The sequence below is a fragment of the Callithrix jacchus genome, chromosome 13 (genome assembly GCF_049354715.1).
Source record: "Callithrix jacchus isolate 240 chromosome 13, calJac240_pri, whole genome shotgun sequence".
Classification (NCBI taxonomy): Eukaryota; Metazoa; Chordata; class Mammalia; order Primates; family Cebidae; genus Callithrix; species Callithrix jacchus.
Window position 1 is genome coordinate 63,409,624 of NC_133514.1, and position 22,881 is coordinate 63,432,504.

At 41.7% G+C, this 22,881-nt stretch overlaps 1 protein-coding gene and 1 pseudogene across 6 annotated transcripts in view; both read right to left on the reverse strand.

The window, feature by feature from the left end:
* Positions 1-1,846, reverse strand: part of CLUL1 (clusterin like 1) — a 41,236-nt gene extending 39,390 nt beyond the window's left edge. For 4 of the 6 annotated variants that reach the window (XM_054244032.2, XM_035270690.3, XM_035270689.3 and 1 more), the window contains exons 1-2: positions 1,766-1,846; positions 706-824 (exon numbers count right to left, since the gene is read on the reverse strand). In XM_054244032.2, the coding sequence (XP_054100007.1) occupies positions 706-824; positions 1,766-1,839 (193 nt within the window). In that variant the 5' untranslated portion in view covers positions 1,840-1,846. Of the gene's footprint in view, positions 1-705; positions 825-1,758 lie in introns of all 6 variants that reach the window. The other 2 variants (XM_035270692.3, XM_035270691.3) reach the window with 1 other exon arrangement.
* Positions 1,847-17,006: 15,160 nt separating this feature from the next.
* Positions 17,007-22,618, reverse strand: LOC118146678 (tubulin alpha chain pseudogene; annotated as a pseudogene).
* Between the last annotated feature and the right edge of the window lie 263 nt (positions 22,619-22,881).

The window sequence follows — 22,881 nt, forward strand, 5'->3', positions numbered from 1 at the left end:
CATTCCAAAGAGGCATGAAATCTAGAAAATATCCCAGGTAATACAAGCTTCCTTTATAACCTAATGGACGTGTCTTATACTTTTAATAAGCCCTTAGTAGGTTTAAAATCAACTGGCATTCCCTGTTCAAAATAGCTGACGTGGCCTCCTAAGGAGCTTATTCTTGACTCTGAATTTAATTACAGACACCAAATCAGCTACATTTTAGCTAATTGATTCTTCTAAATATTAACTACCCAAAGCATTTATCACCAAGCAAGGGTTGCAAGTTAATGGCCACAGAACAACCAGATTCAATGTAATTATAACCCATTCTTTCACTAGTTTAAGAATAATTACACAGATTACTCTAATGGTTTACATTTTTCAAATGCTAGGAAAGTATTTTACTGTTCATTAGAGCTGTGCTGAGATGACACCAACCATCCGGATGATACAAAAAAAAAAAAAATGCCGTGAAAAAATTGGCAAGTTTTATCTACATGATACAAACATCTGGAAATGTGAATGTTTGCAGAGATGTGATTGGAATTTTCTATTTTTATCCAGATGTTTGGAGTCATGATGACTTGGTCTAAGTGCCTAGAGAATGTTTCACCATGCAGACAGTGAATATGGTTCTCTCTCAACTGCAACTCACTATAAATGCCATCAGGACAGCCAACATGCAAACAGGACACAGCATGGATAAGAAACCAAACATACTCTTCAGGTTTTCACTGATCGCAGCTTTGTCCTTCCAAGTAGGTGCACAGTGACAATCTTTCAACCACAGCAGATACATGGTAAACACCAAGAATGGCGGCTTCATGATCCCGCTGTTACTGCAGAGGAAAAATAAACCCGCATCAAATGCCTTCCATTAGGTTAGTTTCTGTTGGCATCAATTGAAAACACATGGGGTTCCAAAGCATTTTTCCTTCAATTTTTCTTTATAACTTTAGACAACTTATGCTAATGTGCCTGAGACATAAGGAAGCTTGAAATGTAAGTTAAAAAAACAAAAAAAATCAAGTCCCTATTTGGTTTAAATTCTTCATGACAGTTAAGTAAGTTCTCCATATGAAGTACTTGAAACTCAACGCAATGGGCAGGATAGACCACGTCCTCTCAGAGTCCAAGCTTCATTTTATTTCCTTGTCAACAGCAAACATCTCTAAATACAGAATTGATTAGAATCTGTTAGAGGGATTTTTTTTTCCCTCCAGAATTCTGTGTTCTCAAGTGAGTTTTTCCCTAGGTGGTTTGCTATTTTCTTTTTAAGAAAGCAAAACCAACCACACGTATTTTTCTCATACTCTTTATAAAACCCATTATGCTACATGAATAGTGCACAGTTAAAATTTTTTCTTCTCATTTAAGGAATTTCCCTTTGAGTTTAATTTGATATACATTAGTAATAAATATTCCAAATACAAAAGTTAAAACCTTACTAAGGAAAGTTAAATAAATTAGAATAGCCATATGCTTTAATAAAGTTAAAACTATAAAATAAGCTTGATTATTTTAACTCCCACAAAGGGAATAGTTAACTGCTTTATGCATATCTACTATTTAAAAAGAAAACCACCACAGAAAACTCCATTATTTGATCAACATTTGGAATGCCTTTTTAATAAAATCATAAACTAGCAACTGTACTAGTAATTATATAGTTATCACATTTTACATACATCATTTCAACTAACTTCAACTAACTCTTCTCCTTCTATTAATATCCAGTTTACAAAACAAAACTTTTTAATACAGTCTAGTTACCACGAACTTTGCAATATCTCCCCAGTGAAGTTGCCACCAGTTCCTGGAAGGACCTTTGTTTTTCTCTGCTTTAACTTTCATCTGTGTCAGGGATTTAGCTCTGTCCTGTCAATTTGATGACTCAGTGTTTAATCCTATTAACCCAACATTTTGAGATTATGACTATGATTTAAAATTTGGTACAGTTTAGAAGAAAACACTAGAGGGCAGGCTGTGTACACAATTGGGAACAGTGACCTTTGGCTACCTTCCTTTATACAAATGTGTTTTGATAGGACTCATCAAAACCTTAAAAATATTTTTAAAATGTTCAATTTAAAACACATAGATTCCTATGCAGGCAAAATAAATCTCTTAGATTGGAAATACTATAAGCTGCAATGTGAAAGTGAGTAAACTCTTAGATAAAACAGTTTGAAAAGTGTATTTACAGTCATTTGGCATTTTTGTTTTGTTTGTTTGTTTGGCATTTTTGGACTATTAATATATGAAGTGATATAACCAGATAGCGTGAGAAAGCCTAGCATATGCATAATGCAATAGATGAGTATTTTAGGCCTATTGCAATTTGCTACTTGATTAGCTGAACTGAAAAATGTAGCACTTAAGGATTCATTTAAAAACAACTTAGCAGTTAGTCACAACAGCCAGCTCTAGAATCTACATGATGGGTCTCTCTGGCTACTGAAATCTCAAGATCACCCTGCGCCCTGTTTGCAAGTTTTGAGAGACTAGCCGGTCAATCCTTATTATGTGCTCAGTACTTGTCTAAGCAGGTCAGACCATGATAATTCTGAACTGGTCCACCTGCCTTTTAGGGGCCCTTCGGAGTTGTTTCTGGTCTCTGAGCAACATGCAGTCTGGAGTTTATCTTTGCTCTGCTTGGGCACAGAGAGTGACACACATTCAAGGCCCAGCCACACCCCATGTCAGCTGCCTTGATTACCCACTAATTCTGTTTTAGTTGGAAACCTCTTAGCTCTGTTAGAAAACAGATCAGCTCATAGCAAAACTCGAACTATTATTTTAAACAGCCTAATGTTGCTTATGAGTAACTACAATCCGCACTTATAAACAGATGTGTTGCTGGGCGCAGTGATTGACGCTTGTAATCCTAGCATTTTGGGAGGCCAAGGTGGGTGAATCATGAGGTCAGGAGTTTGAGACCAGCTTGACCAACATGATAAAACCCTGTCTCTACTAAAAATACAAAAAATTAGCTGGGCATGGTGGTTCGTGCCTGTTATCTCAGCTACTTGGGAGGCTGACGCAGGAGAATTGCTTGAACCCGGGAGGCGGAGTTTGCGGTGAGCCGAGATTGCGGCATTGCACTCCGGCCTGGACAAGAGTGAAATTCCATCTCAAAAACAAAACAAAACAAAACAAAATGAAAAACCAGAAGTGTCCTATCATTCCGGAAATGTTGGTCATAGGAATTTGTTCAGCTCTACCCTGACTCTGTGCACCCTTGCTCATTATTTCACTACTGTTCAAGTTTGGGCCCCTTTGAAGTCATGGATGGCATCTGTGTGTTCTTTTTCAAGAGACCCAAATTTTGTTGAAAATAGAACCAGTTTTTAAAAGTCTAGTGGCTTATTTCCTAGTAGTCGACTTTTTTCTTTAATCCGTGTTCCTTCTTTAAGTGCAATTTCTGAGAACAGAACTTTATTGCTAACTAGTACTAATTACTTTGAAAATATCTTGAAGCTTCCAAAAGGCTCTTCCTCTAATTACTTCATCTGTTTTCACAGCTGCCATTTTTTCTTAAGATTAAGTAATACTTCATGTGAATCCGGTCACTTTCATAATTATGACATCATTATGCTCAAGATTTAAGTGGATTATAAAATATTATAGATAGCTGCTTGGCAATTAAGGAGATCTAGAAGCAAAGCCATCTTAATTAAGAAGGATGGCAAGAGAATGCATGTGGCATCAACTGAAAAATAGAAGAATCAGGTGAAGTTGAAAATGTCTGGTTTATTGTTGATAAGTTCAGATGTGGACAGAGCATCTTAGATGCCTGGCCATAATGGTCTTGCTAATATATCACCCTTGAGTTAGACTTGCCCATCCTGCCACTGGCAAAGGCAGACAATCTCTGGGTTTCTAACTGGGACATTTGGCCAGGAGCAGACTAGGAAGCCTGTAAACCCCTCATGCTGTGTCTTATGTAGAACCAACTCCAGGATACAATGACAGTGGCCCTGCAGCCATGTAATACAGGAGTGCATGTGTCCTGTAGATACCAGCTAGGATTTGCTGTCTTGCACCAGTAAGGTCCAAAAGAGATGGAAAGAGGGAAAATCCAGTAAGGTCCAAAAGAGATGGAAAGAGGGAGTTCTCCTCAGCTGAGATCCACAGACTAAGAATGTGAATCAAATAACACCCTGCTTTGCAGGGGAAGAAGTGGGAGGGTGAGAGGCCAGGGGTGTCAGCCTGGTAGCAGCCTTTCCACAGTTGCAAGACACAGGCCTCCACTGACCCACTGAAAAAAAAGTTGAGGAGAATATGCATAAGAGAAGTAAAACAAAAGATAAAGCATATAGATCTAAATAAATTATCCACATAGAGTATAATAGCAGCTAATGTCATCAAACTTATCCTTCCCTTCCCTTCCCTCCCATCCCTCCCTCCCTCCCTCCCTCCTTCCCTCCCTGTCTTCCTGTATCCCTGCCTCCCTCTCATCCTTCTTTTTCCCTTCCTTATTTCCTTATGTTCATTTATTCAGTCATTCATTTAATAAACTTAAAGAAGATGATTCACAATCAAGCAAAATTTTAGAAGTGGAGTGTAAATACTTATTTAAAAATTTCCCCCTTTGCAGGCAAAGGTTGGATAACTCACTTGCTCAAAAGGACTAACGGTGTCCTTAAGTCAGTGATGAAGATCACTGTATACCACTCATGACAAAGATCACTGACTTCAGAGGTCAATTTCCATCAACTTCCTTGCTTCCTTGTCTCATGGTCCTGTCCACTTGGACCTCATTGTCCTCTCATTACAAAAGAGATTATTGGAAGAAATATTTCCAACTGTTACTCCCAGCTCTGAAGTTCTGTGATTATTATTCACATATTCTTACCAAGCTTCTACATAACTGGAATGTATGAAATGATTTGACACGACCTGTAAAATGAAGAATTACAGCTACTTTATCTCTCTTAGAGATTGCTGAGCAGGTCAAATTAGTTATCACAAATGAAAATATTTTATTGAGCCTTCAATGTCATTGAAGGTAGACCAATAACCTTTTTAAAAAATTAACTAGACCAGGCACAGTGGCTCAGGCCTGTAATCCCAGCATTTTGGGAGGCCACAGCAGATGGATCACTTGGGTCAGGAGTTTGAGACCAGCCTGGTCAACATGGTGAAACCCCATTTCTACTAAAAATACAAAAATTAGCTGGGTTTGGTGGCAGGTGCCTGTACTCCCTGCTACTTGGGAGGCTGAGGCTGGAGGATTGCTTGAACCCAGGAGGCAGAGGTTTCAGTGAGCTGAAATCGCATCTGCGCTCCAACCTAGGCAACAGAGCGAGACTCTGTCTAAAAAATAAAAATAAATTAAAAAATTCAGACTAAACTAAAATTATTGTTTTAGTTTCATATAACAGAGTAGCAAAAGTAGGGACCGAATCTAGACTTCAAAATCTTTCATGAAAAAGATCACATTTGAATACAAAATGAGAAAATTATATTCCACTTAACCATCATCATGAAGCCAGAATTTATCTGTTTAGAGCAGCACTGCACAATTTTAATTATTGGTGAGAGTATATATAAATATCAGGTACAGTCTAAAATTTCTATTATACACCTAGCAGAGTGCTTCTCTTGCTTCCAGCAAGTTCAGCCCTTAGAATAGTTTATTCAGCAAATGTATCAGGCACTCATTACGTTCCACACTGGGGATACAGCGGCCTCTGCATTGTAGGTGCTCAACGCTGCATTCCAAAAGGAGAAACTGGACAATACACAAATAAATACAGAAGCCAGAACATATGACAGCATGACAACTGTTATAAAGAAAATTAAATGAGAGTAATAGGATAGTGAGTAACTTAGAAGGGAAGGGGCTACTTGAGGATAGGTGGCCAAGGAAGGCCTCTTTGAGGAGGAGTTTTTTTTGTTGTTTTTTTTTTCTGGGAAACGGAGTCTCGAACTGTCGACTGGGCTGGAGTGCAGTGGCTCCATCTTGGCTCACTGCAACCTCCATCTCCCAGGTTCAAGCAATTCTCCTGTCTCAGCCTCCCAAGTAGCTGGAATTACTGGCGTCTATCACCACATCCAACTATTTTTTTGTATTTTTAGTAGAGATGGGGTTTTACTATGTTGGCCAGGCTGGTCTCAAACTCCTGACCTGGTGATCCACCCGCCTCAGCCTCCCAAAGTGCTGGGATTATAGGCATGAGCCATTGTGCTTGGCCTGAGGAGGAGACTTCTAATACAATCCCTGAAAGCAGAACCAGCTACACAATTTTCAGGGCCAGTGCAAAATAAAAACGCAGACTCCATGTTCAAGGACTATTAAGAATTTCAGCCGGGCACGGTGGCTCATGCCTGTAATCCTAGCACTTTAGGAGGCTGAGGTGGGTGGATCACCTGAGGTCAGGAGTTCAAGACCAGCCCAGCCATCATGGTGAAACCCCATCTTTTTATATATATATAAAGGAATTTCAAGATGGTAACAACAGATACAGATCTCTTCTGAGCAAAAGGTGCATGTGGCACATGCGTGAAGCTAGCTGGCCTGAGAGACAAGGAGCACGCTCCTTCTGAGATCTGAAGGAGAGCAAGTGCAAAAGAAGTGGGAACAAACTTGGCCGAGTATGGCGGAGTGCAGTGAGAGAAGAAGTGTGATGTGAGAGCAGAAATGTGCATGTCCTGTAAGTAGGGCAGGGTAAGAAGTCAGAAATATTTTTTTTTGAAGTAAGACTGGATCATTGTGGAGGATTTCCCAAAGGGCAATGATAAAGTGCTGGTTTTAAAAGACCACTGTTGCTGTCTTGCGAACAGACTATGGGAAAGCAAGGTAGAAGGGAAGCCAGTTACGAAGCTGTTTAATCACTAGGAAAGAGATAATGGCGGCTCTTTGAAGAGTGAGAAGTGGTGAGATTTGGGACTTATTTTGGAGACAGGACTAGACTGTGAGGTGAGTGGAAGAGCAGAATCAAGGGTGGCTGCTGGATTCTTGACTTGAGCTTTGGATGGGGGATGCCATTTTCCTAGGTGAGAAAGCCTGGGGCAGAGTGCAGTGGGGACCGTTGGCTGGCAAGGACGTTTGCTTATGTTCTAGGAACACCCTACCCTGTGCACCAGGGTCTCACTCTCACTACCAATAAGAATTTGTGTTGCTAAAGTCATCAAGAAGCCACTTATGACCAAATCCACTGGTGACTCTCTATCCCCTTACTTCTTGTCTTGGTGGAGTTCGATTAGCAACTAATTTTAAAGCATTGCTTTTAGTGTAAATAATGCCATTAGCTCTTGGTCCTCTTACCTCTCCATCTTCTTTTTTTTTTTTTTTTTTTTTGATACGGAGTTTCCCTCTTGTTACCCAGGCTGGAGTACAATGGCGCGATCTCAGCTCACCGCAACCTCCGCTTCCTGGGTTCAGGCAATTCTCCTGCCTCAGCCTCCTGAGTAGCTGGGATTACAGGCACGCGCCACCATGCCCAGCTAATTTTTTGTATTTTTAGTAGAGACGGGGTTTCACCTTTGTTGACCAGGATGGTCTCGATCTCTTGACCTCGTGATCCACCTGCCTCGGCCTCCCAAAGTGCTGGGATTACAGGCTTGAGCCACCGTCCATCTTCTTTTATTTATAGCAAGATGGGATTACCTTTCCCCTAATATTTAAATTTATTCAAAAAAATTTTATTTCCCTAGAAACAGGGTCTCAATATGTTGCCCAGGCTAGAGTGCAGTGGCTATTCACAGGTGTAATCGTATAGTCTCAAACTCCTGGGCTCAAGCAATCCTCCTGTCTCAGCTTCCTGAGTAACTGAGATGACATGCTGCAGCCACCATCCTCAGCCCCCCCAATCCTTTTAATTCTACCCCTTCTCACTGGCAAAACAGGATGAGTTCTTCATCCTCTCAATTGTCTTTATCTTATCCATCCCAATCCGCCACAGAGAGAGGGCCTTTAAGGAGAATAACGAAGCCCAATTCTGTACTGGTAAAAAAAAAAAAAAGGGCGGGGGGTGTTATCTTGTAGATGCTCCATTCTGAAAGACGAGAAGGTGCAGGCGAGCTGTAATAGGTGGCACTGGGCTCTCCCTGTGGTGGGCTGAAGCTGGGACAGGGGTCGGGGGTGGGGGAAGGGGAGTAGGAAAAGAAAGTATGAGGGAGACCAGGAGGAAGGGAACTAGGAGCATGGGAAACGAACTTGGTGGAAAGTGACCTGAGCAGAGCAGCCAGGATGTCAGACAGGAGCCTCAGAATTCCAGGAAAATTTCTGATTAGCTGCTGGTAAGAGTGGGCTGCACTTTTATACCCACCCAACCCATGGTGGGCTCTAGCAGCCAGGTTATGAATTCATCTCTTTTTTTAATGATTAATTTTTGTTTTAGAGGCAAGGTCGTATCATGTTTCCCAGGCTGGTCTTGAACTCCTGGACTCAAGGGATCCTCTCACCTAGGCCTCCCAAGGTTCTGGGATTACAGGCTTGAGCCACCCCGCCCAGCCTTGGATTCATCTCTGTTAGGGTATTTGCTGACTGTCTACTATGTACTATGTCAGGCTCTTGTGTCAGACACATGACGCCTGCTCAGTCTCATTCCTGACCCTTCTTCCTCTGTCCTCCTTCAGCTGTTTCTCTTCCCTGGGGTTTTGTCCTGGGTACTCTTATTTCTACTGCCTGGAACTCTCTTTCCATGAAGTTACCCAGAACCACAGACAGGTAAAGGCAACCTTCTACTGGCTGTCTCTGTCGGCACAGCCCTCAGGGATTTCAGGTTCAACAGTTCCTAACCCAGCTTTTTCGCCTCAAGCTCACCCTGCTGTATCTCCCTGTCACCAGATCCAGACATTTGGGAATCATCCCAGACTTCTCTCTCTCCTTCAATCTAGTGGCCAACCCAAGCAGACAGCCAGATGTATTGCATCTGGGTCCATGCAATATAAAGGCCCACGTGAGTCAGTAGTGTTAGAAGTGCTGCGCTTTATTACTGAGTAAGCTAAAGCAAATAGAAATCTGTAGACTAAACAAGCAAACTGATACAAAATTAAAAATCAGTTTTTCTTTACATTCTGGCCACATTATTATGACCCTGGGCAAATGTGTTTTAATTTGTTTCTTAATCTCCATGGCAACAGGATGGGTAAAATACCATAAGTATTTGGTGATAACACAGAGGAATGAATTGTTCTATCCATTGCACAGTAACATTTAAGTCTCATCCTCTAATCCATAATTGGCTAAGTAGTTCCAAGTCCATTAATTAAGGAAATATAAACAGGAACATATATACAGTATCAGAATATCTCATATGTTTTGTTAAGTTTGTCTTGAGCAAATTAGATTTTCTTTTCAGCTTGAACATACATAATGCAAAATCCAAAATCCAAAATGCTCCAAAATCTAACCTTTTTCTTTTTTTGAGAGAGAGTCTTGCTCTGCCACCCAGGCTGGAGTGCAATGGAGTGTTCTCTGCTCACTGCAACCTCTGCCTCCCAGATTCAAGTGATTCTCTTGCCTCAGCCTCCTGAGTAGCTGGGATTACAGGTGTGCACCACCATGCCCGACAAATTTTTGTATATTTAGTAGAGACAGGGTTTCACCAGGTTGGGCAGGCTGGTTTTGAACTCCTGACCTCAAATGATCCACCGGTCTTGGCCTCCTAAAGTGCTGGGATTACAGGTGCGCACCACCATGCCCAACAAATTTTTGTATATTTAGTAGAGACAGGGTTTCACCAGGTTGGCCAGACTGGTTTTGAACTCCTGACCTCAAATGATCCACCGGCCTTGGCCTCCTAAAGTGCTGGGATTACAGGCATGAGCCACTGTGCCCAGCTAATCTAAACTTTTTAAGCAAAGAGAGACAAGTGGAAAATTCCATACTTAACCTCATAGTCAAAATGCAGGCACATAACACACATGGTCACAGTCAAAATGCAGGCACATAATACACAATTTATTCAGTGTCCCCAAGGGAAAAAAGGACCCTCCAGCCCCCTTTTGCTGCAATATAACTCTTCTGAGCATGCCAGATATATACGTCATATTTTTTACTATGTGCTTATGTGTGAATAAGTGTAAGAAAATGATTTGCTTATCAGTAGCATATAAATTCGGCATCAAGAATAATGGTGACGACAGACAACAACAGACTGTCCTTGTGGGTGGCTGAGACAGGGACAGCTTGCTTTCTGATGGTTCAATGTATACAAACTTTGTTTTATGTCCAAAATTATTAAAAATATTGTATAGAGCCGGGAGCGGTGGCTCATGCCTGTAATCCTAGCACTTTGGGAGGCTGAGGTGGGTGGGTCACCTGATGTCAGGAGTTCAAGACCAGCCTGGCCATCATGGTGAAACCCCATCTTTAAAAAAAATATATATATATATAGTATAAATTTACCTTCAGTCTATGTGTATAAGGTATATATAAAACATAAGTGAATTTTTTGTTCAGACTTAGGTTCTACCCCCAAGCTATCTTGTGTATTTGCAGATATTTCAAAATCTGAAAACATCCAGAACCTGAAACGCTTTGGCGTCAGCATATTAGATAAGGCATACTCAGCCTATATATGGAAAAAAGAATTCTTGTGTACTGATTCTGTGGATTATTGGAAGATAAAGGCAATAGATTTAGATTATTATAATGGTGAAATAAATTATATGCATATCTTAGAAATAGATCAACAGGCCTTATGAAAACTCTTGGTTATTGCCAGATTTTTATATAAAAGGCAGTGAGAGACTCAGGTCAAAGGAGACAAATTATTTGTCATGCTTGAAAAAACTTTATTTATTTATTTGTTCGTTTGTTTGTTTAGAGACAGAGTCTTGCTCTGTTGCCCAGGCTGGAGTGTGAGATCATGGTTTACTGCAGCCTCCACCTCCTGGCCTTAAGTGAGCCTCCACCTCAGCCTCCCAAAGCACTGGGACTACAGGCATGAGCCACTGAATCTGGTTGACAAAGCTTGAATATTGAACCACTTGTTAGCCAAAGTGTCACAGAAGTTGTTTGGTTTTTTAAAAATCAAAATTGTTCATTAATATGACTTTTTTTTGAGACAGAGTTTTGCTCTTATTGCTCAGGCTGGAATTCAATTGTGCGATTTCGGCTCACTGCAACCTACGCCTCCTGGGTTCCAGCGATTCTCCTGCCTCAGCCTCCCAAATAGCTGGGATTACAGGCATGCGCCACCATGCCCAGCTAATTTTGTATTTTTAGTAGAGAAGGGGTTTCTGCATGTTGGTCGGGCTGGTCTCAAACTCCCGACCTCAGGTAATCCTCCTGCCTCGGCCTCCCAAAGTGCTGGGATTTCAGACATGACCCACCATGCCCAGCCAACTTTTCTTATAGTAAGTGAAAGTGAATAATTTTTTAAAAATATGTATGTGCATTAAAAAGCAAAATAAACACCTCCCTGATCACCAATATCAGATATTACTTGGGGGATTTTTGCATAATCTACTTTGGCCTGTCCATTTTTCTGGGTCCTAGAATAAAACAATTAATCTCACATGGGTAAAAGGAGGAAACAATGATTCTGGAGCTCAGGGAGAGCTAGAGCTGGGACAGTGGTTGCCTCATGGGGGCAGTAGTCCTCGAGGGGAACCCAAGAAACCAGCAGACTGAGGCCTGGTGATGCCAACTCAGGGTCATGTCAACCTCTCAAGGGCACAGAGCAAGGCAGAGAAGTGAGAGCATAGGCAGCCACAAACAGAGCACCCAGCACAGCCTTACTCTGCTTTGGTCTGGCATGCATCTAAAAGTTCCCTGATGGTTACTAACACTTTTTAGGTGGAGGGAGGCTTTTTAGGTTCTTCTGCACTGTGCAGTTGATGACTACTCAAATACATATAAAACTTTGAGGACTAGGTATAGCTGTTGACTCTTTTTTTTCACCCTAGATCCTAATTAATTACTATAAAGAGGCAATTGGGTGAAATGCACAAATGGCCCGGAAGTTTTAGAGCCAGGAGTGGCGGTGTGTGCCTGTACTGTCATCCTAACTACTCTAGGAGGTTGAGTGGGAGAATTGCTTAACTCCAGGAGTGGAGACCAGCCTGGGCAATATAGCGAGACTCCCCCTTCCAGGTTCAAGCAATTCTCTGGCCTCAGCCTCCTGAGTAGCTGGGACTACAGGTGCCCACCACCACACAGGCTAATTTTTGTATTTTTAGTAAAGACATAGTTTTGTCATGTTGGCCAGGCTGGTTTCGAACCCCTGACCTCAGGTAATCCTCCCATGCCAGCTTCCCTGTGTTAGGAATACAGGTGTGAGCCACTGTGACCAGCATTCTATTGCTTATTGTTCATGTTTTCCTAAGAATAGGGATGTTTGTTTTGTTATCTTGCGAATTTCAAGTGCCTAGACAGTGTCTGGTACATGATGGGTGAGTGTGAATAATGAACAAGACTGCTTTCCATACCTATATGGCCAGATCCTGGCCCATCTCTCCACACTATCTCCCACTGCTTTCTCCCATATTCTTTGTGTTCCAGATGTCCCAAATGCTAACATTTGTATGAATGCACCATAGTTTATTTTCCCTCCTTGCTGTCTATCATCCCTTCTAGGTCTTTCTTCCATTTGTTTCTTATCCTTCAGTACTCAGCTCAAGATGTATTTATTTATCTCTGTTATATTGGCATTCTTTTATTTTAAATTGTACCTTGAGTTCTGGGGTACATGTGCAGATGTGCAAGTTTGTTACATAGTTATATACATGCCATGGTGGTTTGCTGCATCCATCACCCCGTCATGTACATTGGGTATTTCTCCTAATGATATCCCTCCCCTAGCCCCCCACCCCCCGACAGCCCCTGGTGTGTGATGTTACCCTCCCTGTGTTCATGTGTTCTCATTGTTTAACTCCCACTTATGAGTGAGAACATGCAGTGTTTGGTTTTCTGTTCTTGTGTTACTTTGCTGAGAATGATGGTTTCCAGCTTCATCCGTGTCCCTGCAAAGGACATAAACTCATCATTTTTTAGGGCTGTATAGTATTCCATAGTGTATATTTGCCACATTTTCTTTATCCAGTCTATCATTGATGGGCATTTGGGTTGGTTCCAAGTCTGTGCTATTGTGAACAGTGCCACAATAAACATACGTGTGCATGTGTCTTTGTAACAGAATGATTGCTAATCCTTTGGGTATATGCCCAGTAATGGGATTGCTGGGTCAAATGGTATTTCTAGTTCTGGATCCTTGAGGAATCACCACACTGTCTTCCACAATGGTTGAACTAATTTACGTTCCTACCAACAGTGTAAAAGTGTTCCTATTTCTCCAAATCTTCTCCAGCATCTGTTGTCTCCTTACTTTTTAATGATCGCATTCTAACTGGCGTGAGATGGTATCTCATTTCTTTAATGACTAGTGCTGACGAGCTTTTTTTCATGTTTGTTGGTTGCATAAATGTCTTTTTTTATGAAGTGTATGCTCATATCCTTTGCCCACTTGATGGGATTGTTTTTTTCTTGTAAATTTCTTTAAGTTCTTTGTAGATTCTGGATATTAGCCCTTTGTTAGATGGGTAGATTGCAAAAATTTTCTCCAATTCTGTAGGTTATCTGTTCATTCTGATAAACTTAATTTGCTGTGCAGAAGTTCTGGAGTTTAATTAGATCCCATTTGTCTATTTTGGCTTTTGTTGCCATTGCTTTTGGTGTTTTAATCATGAAGTCCTTGCCCATGCCTATGTCCTGAATGGTTTTGCCTAGATTTTATTCTAGGGTTTTTATGGTTTTAGGTCTTACATTTAAATCTTTAATCCATCTAGAGTTAATTTTTGTATAAGGTGTAAAGAAGGGATCCAGTTACAGCTTTCTGCACATGGCTAGCCAGTTTTCACAACACCATTTATTAAATAGGGAATCCTTTCCCTATTGCTTGTTTTTATCAGGTTTGTTAAAGATAAGTTGATTGTAGACATGTGGCATTATTTCTGAGGCCTCTGTCCTGTTCCATTGGTCTATATCTCTGTTTTGGTACCAGTACCATGCTGTTTTGACTACTGTAGCCTTGCAGTATATGGGCATTCTTGATGGTGCAAAAATGTACCATTTATTGCCCATTCTACTTATGTATACCTCTATTATTACATTTATCTTCCTCTATTTCAGTATTTATCTTCCTATTGAATCAGGGTCTGTACAGGAAACAGAAGGCACACTCAGAGGAAATTATGAAAGTTTTTTTTCTTTTTTTTCCCCCTACATTCCAAGAAAGTTGTTTTACAAAGAAACTATATTTTCAGGAGTGGACAATTAAGGGAAACTGTTATTGGATAGAGGAGCCCAGTGAGTGCCAGCGCCTTGGAGGAGGGAACTACAATTGTAGAGGAACCGCCAGAGCTGCCATGCCAAAATAATGCCTCCCATTGGCTGAACTCAATCAGAAGCCACAGAGCAAGGAGTCTCGGTGATGCAGCTCACAGAGGTCAAATCCTGTAGGCAGGGAGAGGGGAAGAAAACATGGAGAATGGATCTGGAGGAGAGGGGGAGAACAGAGACCAACTAGCATACACTAAATCTCCATACTAAATGAAAGGTTCCTGAGGACAGGACCTATTCTCATTCAGCCTTGTAGCTCCAGCACCTAGCACAAGGTTTAGCCTAGAGTAAGTATTTGGTAAGTCTTTGTGAAGGCAAACTACAATGTCAGGGCATGTATTGCATTTAACTTAGTATTTTAGGAAGGCAGGCAGAAAGGCAAGCAAGTTGTTTATTACCTCTTAAACATGCTTTTTCTTTCATAGAGATGAGGTCTTGCTTTGTTACCCAAGCTGGTCTTGAGCTCCTGGCCTCAAGTGATCCTCCCACCTCAGCCTTCCAAAGTATTGGGATTCCAGGCATGAACCACCACACCTGACCCTGTTTGTTACCTATTTTGGCCCATTTTCATTCATGCTCACATGAAATTTTTTAATACTTTTCTTGGTATATCTAATTATATATTCATCTATTTATGTATGTATTTATTTTTTATTATTTTTATTTTTTAAGATGGAGTCTTGCTGTGTCACCCAGGCTGGAATGCAGTGGCATGACCCTGGCTCACTACAACCTCCACCTCCTGCGTTCAAGCCATTCTCCTGCCTCAGCCTCCTGAGTACTTGGGATTACAGGTATGCACCATCATATCCAGCTAATGTTTGTATTTTTAATAGAGATGGGGTGTCACCATGTTGGCCAGGCTGGTCTCAAACTCCTGACCTCAAATGATCCATCCATCTTGGCCTCCCAAAGTGCTGGATTACAGATGTGAGCCACAGTGCCTGGAAAGTATATCTAATTTAGCAGCACAAGGACAGAATTCACTGGAAAGGTTCATTTTGATTATCCTATTTTGCTGCGGTCAGGCTAATACCTCCAGAAGTGACACAAACCTGAAAACATAATTATCTATGTGGAGCTATCAGCACAAGATGCAAAGTATGAAAACCACAAAATATTTCAGTCTGTGATGCTTGTTGATCATTTGAACAGTACCACCTCCAGAAACTGACACACAATAGGCAATTAATAAAAGCTTCTTGACTGTGTAGAGTCAGGTAAGCCAAGGATATTTCTGAAGCATTAAGTAATCCAGATATTTTAATGAGACAGATGAGGCCGTGGGATAGGGTTATCAACATCCCAGTTTGCCTGGGACTGTCCTGGTTTTAGTACCCATTGTCCCTCAGCCTGGAAACCCTGAGTCCTGGGTAAACAGGGACAGTTAGTCACCCTATGATTACAACCAATTTAAGAAAATGTAGATTTTTATCCTTATGATATAGCTTCATTGAGAGGTATTATTCAAAGATGATTAAACCATTCCAGCTCTTTGACAGTTATCTCGAGTTTTGTGAAACTTGGAACTGTCTCCAAGGGATCTGGTGACTTCACTGATTATCCAATTAAGAAATCCTAAAACGGAAGGGCATGGTGGTTCACACCTGTAATCCCAGCACTTTGGGAGGCCGAGGTGGGTGGATCACGAGGTCAGGAGTTTGAGACCGGTCTGACCAACATAGTGAAACCCTGTCTCTATTAAAAATACAAAAATTAGCCAGGCATGGTGGCCAGTGCATGTAATCCCAGCTACTAAGGAGGCTGAGGCGGAAGAATAGCTTGAACCCAGGAGGTGGAGGTTGCAGTGCAAGTCTGCTCCATTGCACTCCAGCCTGGGCAACAGAGTGAGACTCCATCTCCAAAAAAAAGAAAAAAAAAGAAGTTATAAAAACTACTTAATCTCATTAATTCCTCAGGTGTACAATCAAAACGTACTCTAGCATATTTCTAGAAATAATAAGCCTCTCTTTCCACTAATTTCCTCAGGTTTCTGAGTGTGTTTCCAAACACCTTGCCAGCCTTCCCCTCTGTAAACTGCAAAAATCCCTTGTTCTAATATTCTACAAGAGAAATATGCAGACACAACTATTGTACCACTGACCACTTCAAATCTCCATATATGCTAAATGAGAAAATGGTTGAGAATAATAGAAGACTTTTTGCAGTAAGTTCTTATCCTTAAACTTTTGGCTGAACTGTAGAAACCTGATATGCAATAAATGCCTGGGGCTTGAACCAGATAAACTCCTTTATAGTGAGAAACATCATACAGAGACTGATTTATGTATCCTTTATGTCTGTCCAGGAAATATTTAGCCAGTATGTAGTATTTATAATGTATGAGAGATTTTTTTTGGGAAAAAAGGCAAATGGATTGTTTGGATCTTGGTAGAAAAGGCTAATGCTACTGAAGCAAATAAAAAAATAAAATCCAACGGCTGAGTTCAGTCACAACACACAGGTGATCATCCACCCAACAGCAATTAGCTTTTAGGAAGAATAGATAAACCAGTCACCAAAATTATCACCAGCCTATGTGATGTGTTATTAAAGGAAATAATTCAGTTAATATTTATGGTTTAAATTATTATTCATTTTTATGTTTATGGCAGGCATTGACATTTTTGGTACTAAAAATAAATCTGGTAATAAAAATAAATGATTAAAATAAGCAAACCTAATCAGTGGAAGATCAACTATTTCTGAAGTTTAAAAAATTATCTAAACATTTAAAATCACCATCACCTGAAAAAAAGCTAATAATAATGAAAGATATCTTTATTAAGCATCTTCCACTGTACCAGGCACCGTGTTAGAAATTTTACATAGAACCTCATTTAATCCTTTCCACCCTCTGATATGAGTATTACCAACACTATTTCATAGGTAAATAAAATAAAGATCAGAGAAGTTAAATAATTTGCTCAGTATCACAAACTGTTAAGGTAGACAACCAGAATTCTATCTAACCCAGGTCTCTGTTCTTTCTACAACATCATTTAATTACCTAAAAACAAAGAAACACTTAAAGACGTGTAAAAGTACTATTCTGGTAACGATATTACTTTGCTTCTATGCAATTTCATTGTATTTTGAGAATTAAGAATGAAATTAAATAAGAAACCTTCTATGGCATTATAAAATCTACTATAATCATGCCTTTTGTGTATTGTAGAGGTATTTGTATCTTTTGTACTTGTTGAATGATATTAGCTAATAATTGTACTCATTTTGCTAATTTGCTCATATATTTTAATCTCTGAAAAAGTTGCCAAAAGCTGTTAACAGGGAACAATATGTATGTTTTTAAAGTTTAGTAAATCAGAACAACATGGGCACATGCTAAAGATTAATTTGGAACCATTTACATATATGGCCTTCTGGAAAAAAAAAGAGGAGGTACTTTCTTTTTAAGTGCAGAAAAAGGAATGCAACCTATTTCTTGCAAGGACATATGAGTGGATCTCATATTCTCACACATGGCTTTGTTTTCAAATTCTTGAAAGTGCAGAAATTCTTTTAATTTAAAGGTGAGCCCATGGAAAATCTGGACCAGCTGTAGAAAACTATCCAAGAACTCAGTGCCACAGAGCCACTTTTGCAGTTGTGACACCAACCCCAGGGTGATCTGACCCCGTGCTCACTAGTGTTCTAAATTATCTAAGAGAGGTACTTCTGTTCCCACTGCTGCAAACAAGATGCCTCCATGAAATTCACCTCATTAACTGATACTGCCTAGAGGATGTTAGAGAGTAACTCGGGCAGCCTTTAGACTTGAGAGAGGCTCCAGGCTGTCCAAGGAAGGAAGACTCACAAAGGGTCTAAATTCAAAACATTGGAGAGGAAGACCTGGAAACAGCCATAACTCACCGCGCTATTTGAAGGACCTGGAAAAACAGATCATCGTGACTTTCTTCAAGGTCACGCAAAGTTTAAGTGATTTTTACTGTCCCGCATTCCAGCATGTCCTCTTCTATGGATTCATTTCCCATGGTAGTTCATAATTCTCTATTTATGGCACTTTTATTAGGTAACAATATCTCATCTCTTTCTGATAATTGTGCTGCCACATATTTTTAGAAACTTTCCCATACATCTGAGGGACTGAGGGGTTGCATTAATGTTGCGTTTGAAAATTCTGTTCTTGCACCAAACAGGTAAAAGTGACCTTATTAGTATTTCTGTTTTCAATGTCCAGAGAAAAGTCCCAGGGAAAGAAAAACAAGATAAAGCATCATGTTGTCCACTGGCAAAATCTGTACATGGAAAGTAGGCTAAGCTAGAGTGATCAGCTTAAGGTGGCAGTTAATAGTGTCTACAGCTCTTCGTTAACCTCAGGACCTGGCAGGGCGGGGATTGAAATGAGTGGGCTCCTCCACGGTTTCCTCAAATACTGATTTTATCAAGTTGGGCTGAGAATTCCATAAACTGTCTGAGCATTGATCCTTGGATGTGATCATTTTCAGAGTAATTTTTTTTCTGCTTGGGTTTATTTATTTATTTACTTATTTATTTACTTTGAGACAGAATCTTGCTGTGTTGTCCAGGCTGAAGTGCAGTGGTGCAATCTCAGTTTACTGCAAACTCCGCCTCCCAGGTTCACGCGATTGTCCTGCGTCTGCCTTCCGAATAGCTGGGATTACAAGTGTGCACCACCACACTCGGCTAACTTTTGTATTTCACCATGCTGGCCAGGCTGGTCTCCAACTCCTGACCTCAAGTGATCCGCCCGCCTCGGCCTCCCAAACTGCTGGGATTACAGGCGTGAGCCACCGCACCAGGCTCCACTTGGCTTTTGCCAGTGGTTCTTCAGGGATGGTGTGTCTCCCCACCTGTACCTCCTCCTCCTCTTCCTGACTGTTTTGAAAAAGCGAAGAAATGGATTGCAACAGCCCAGGAGATTGTCTGAGTTTTGCTGGCAGCCTCCGAAGCAGCCAACGATATTTCTACCTTCTTCGGCAAGGACAGGGAGTGGCTTTGTTCTACCCACGCCGGAGGGACCGGGCATCTGCGGAGCCCGACCCCTGGACTTGGGAGCGGCTTTCTCTGACTCTCCGGAGAAATGGGCAAGAGAGCGAGGAGAGAAATTTGTGTTCTGAAGGATGTTGTCCCTCACCTGTCACTCATCACTCATAAGATGCGTTGGAGTGCTGCCCCCTGGAGGTGTCTGTGCTACCGGCTGCAAGTCAGAGCCGAAGGCACAGGGTGTCAGCAACCTCCACGGTGGAAGCCAACCCCGGCCCCGGCCTGCAGGTGACGCCAGGTACGCGGGGACTGTAGACGACCTGCGAGTCTGGGCCTGAAGCTAGCAGAGGCCTCTCTGCTCCAGCTTAAAGGCGATGGTTGTCAGGAAGGAATGTGGGCTCACTGTGGAAAGAACATTGTTTTTCAGAAGAAGCCAGAAATATAGATGCTTATGTAAAATTCCTGATTTTTCAAACTTGGCAACCTCACTCCGTTGAAAAATGAAAACATGCAAAAAAAATTGCTATGGCAGGACCACAAATTATAGATACAATGCCTTGTACACATAAGAAAGAGGGCATCCCTCTGGGCAGATAAAGCAGGAGGGGAAAAATGCAGTGGGTGCTGATGTGCCAAGTCAAAGGTGCCTCTGACCAGTTGCTTCCCTGCCTGGGGCTGGGCTTAATGCGAGGGTAACAGCTGGATGTCAGCCTCCTTGTGGGGACACCCGACACAGCTGCAGTAGCCCTGATAGAGCTGTCAAGTGCACCTGTCTATGCCAGATTCTGTCCCTTGGCCCCAGGTTCACAAACTCTGGATGCTGGAACAGGTAGCCAGAGAGCAGGGAAGCCAGTGCAACTTGCAAGTCTACCCTTGGTAAAAGGCCATACAATTGTAAAATATCACGCCCCCCCATAGCCCAAACATCCTCTCCATATTCCTGGATGATGAACATTGGCTCGGCAGGCATGTTTACTTTAGGCAATATTTTTCTGAGGTTATCGTATTCTATGTGTGAGAAGGATGCATTTAGTTATCCACTTTATCTCTGGGGGGTACCTTTCACCTGTTGTTATTTTTAGTATCTTCCCTTGATTGACCTACTTGTGTTGGACCTCTACATTATTTCTAATTCTGACAATGTCCTGACCAGGTAATGTAATTCCCCTTATTTTACAGATAAAGACACTGAGGCTTGAAGTAATTTTCCCCAGACCAGCTAGGAAATGGCTGTGCAGAGCTTCAAACCCAGGTCTGTCTAACTAGGAGGCTGATGACTGTTACTTCTACCTGAGATGGCTAAGTCTGTGTCTTTTCTTTCTGCTGTCACCTAATGAAGATTTATTCTGTCTGAGCACTTAATGCATAAGAATCTTCCATTTGGTGACTTCTCCTTTACCCTTTTTATGTCTATATAAATGCAATGACAGTTCTTTTATATAGCAAGGGATGCATCTTTGTGGCACACAACTTTGAAAATAACAACATCACCAGATGCACACATCCAAATGGGTGTGAGTTGCCTTGGTGATTAGAGACTTATTCCAATGATGCTGTTGTCTGTCACCACCTTTCTTGTGCTTCTTTTTTAGAAGTACCTTCAAAGCCAGTTTACAAACCATACAAAGAAAGTAGCCTCCTCTTTTAGGAGGCATTTACTTTTTTATTTTTTTTTAAATGGAAACATCACTTTTATTGACAATTAAGGGCCATAATGGACAGGTCCACAGAACAAAAATAAAACGATTCTAAGACAATGGAGTACAAAATACAGCATACAAGTTAATACTCTTCACCCTCATCCTCTCCCTCAGCACTATCTGCTCCATCCTCCTCATAATTCTTCTCAAGGGCAGCCATGTCCTCACGGGCCTCTGAAAACTCTCCTTCCTCCATCCCCTCACCCACGTACCAGTGAACAAAGGCACACTTGGCATACATCAGGTCAGACTTGTGGTCCAAGCGAGCCCAGGCCTCGGCGACAGCTGTGGTGTTGCTCAGCATACACACAGCTCTCTGTACCTTGGCCAGGTCTCCACCAGGCACCACAGTGGGAGGCTGGTAGTTGATGCCAACCTTGAAGCCAGTGGGGCACCAATCCACAAACTGGATGCTGCGCTTGGTCTTGATGGTGGCGATGGCAGCATTGACACCTTTAGGAACCACGTCACCACGGTACAACAGGCAGGCTCGGCGGGCATCCCCCTCCTACCTTACCACTCCATGTGTGTCCCTCCTGAAGCTGCGAGTTCGGTGGAAGAGGACGACCATCCTTGATAGATGAGGACTGGTCTTTGGTCAAGGGTATACAAATCCCCCACTGGAACCTCCAAACAAGCTCTCAAGAGTAAAGAAAAATTATATCGTTTAGAATTCACATCTATATAAAGAATAGCATTAGAGAAGGAATAAAGGCAAAATATAATTCTTTTATTTTTTCATATTTTTAATTGATAACAGTTTCTCAACATAATAATACCAAGAGGCGGGGCATGGTGGCTTATGCCTGTAATCCTAGCACTTCAGGAGGCTGAGGTGGGCAGATCACCTGAGGTCAGGAGTTTGAGACCAGCCTGGCCAACATGGCAAAACACTGTCTATACTATAAATACAAAAATTAGCCAGGCATGATGGCATGTGCCTATAATCTGAGCTATTCCAGAGGCTGAGGCAGGAGAATCGCTTGAACCCGGGAGGCTGAAGTTGCAGTGAGCTGAGATTGTGCTACTGCACTCCAGCCTTGGCGACAGAGCAAGACTCATCTCAAAATAATAATAATAATAATAGCAACAAAGTTTGCAGTGATTACAGACACCCTAGTGTTGGCTTAATAGGCACATGAATGGAACGGTTATTGTGGCAGAGATGGGGGCTGCATATGAGCCCCATAGCAGGGTCCCTCATTCATCAAGGATGATGAGTGCAAAACAGCACCGTCCATCAAGGACACCAGCTGGTCTGTTTGTGTCAAGTGCTCTACACTGGATCTCATCTATTCTTGAAAGAGCAGGAACTCATCTTGACTGGGCTCAACTCTTATTTCAGCCATGGGTTGGCCTTTTCTGCTTGGAAAGCTTCAGCCAGAACATCTGAGTATTTATTCTATTGACACAAGATCCCACATGGCATCACACTGAACCAGACTACCGATTTTACAGGAATGGAGGTGCAGCAGTGGGCACATGACCATGAAATCTACTGACCCTGGAACACACTGACGGAGCAATGGAAAAGCCTCTGCAGCTCAGGTGCTGACAAGATGACCAGTGAGAATACAATGCCCATGTTCCGGGATGCAGCATAGGTTTCAAATGAATGACCAGTATATGGCGTGCTATCTCCTAGGTAGAACACCTGGATGTAGCACATCAAGGGTGGAAACAGTTCTTACCATAATCCCAGTCATCTCCTCTTTAATTTCTGCTTTTGGTCCCACGACTTTGGACTCTGTGCATTTAAAGATCTTGGCCCCAGGGAGGGAATGCTTCTATTGTAGGCACAGCAAGAGTCTTATTAAATTTCATACAATGTGTCCCCACCTAACACAGTGGGTTCCTCCTGAGAGAGCAACAGTCAAGGAAAGGAGTCACCATCCATGATTGCCTGATCATCAAGAGGAGGCAGAGCTGCAG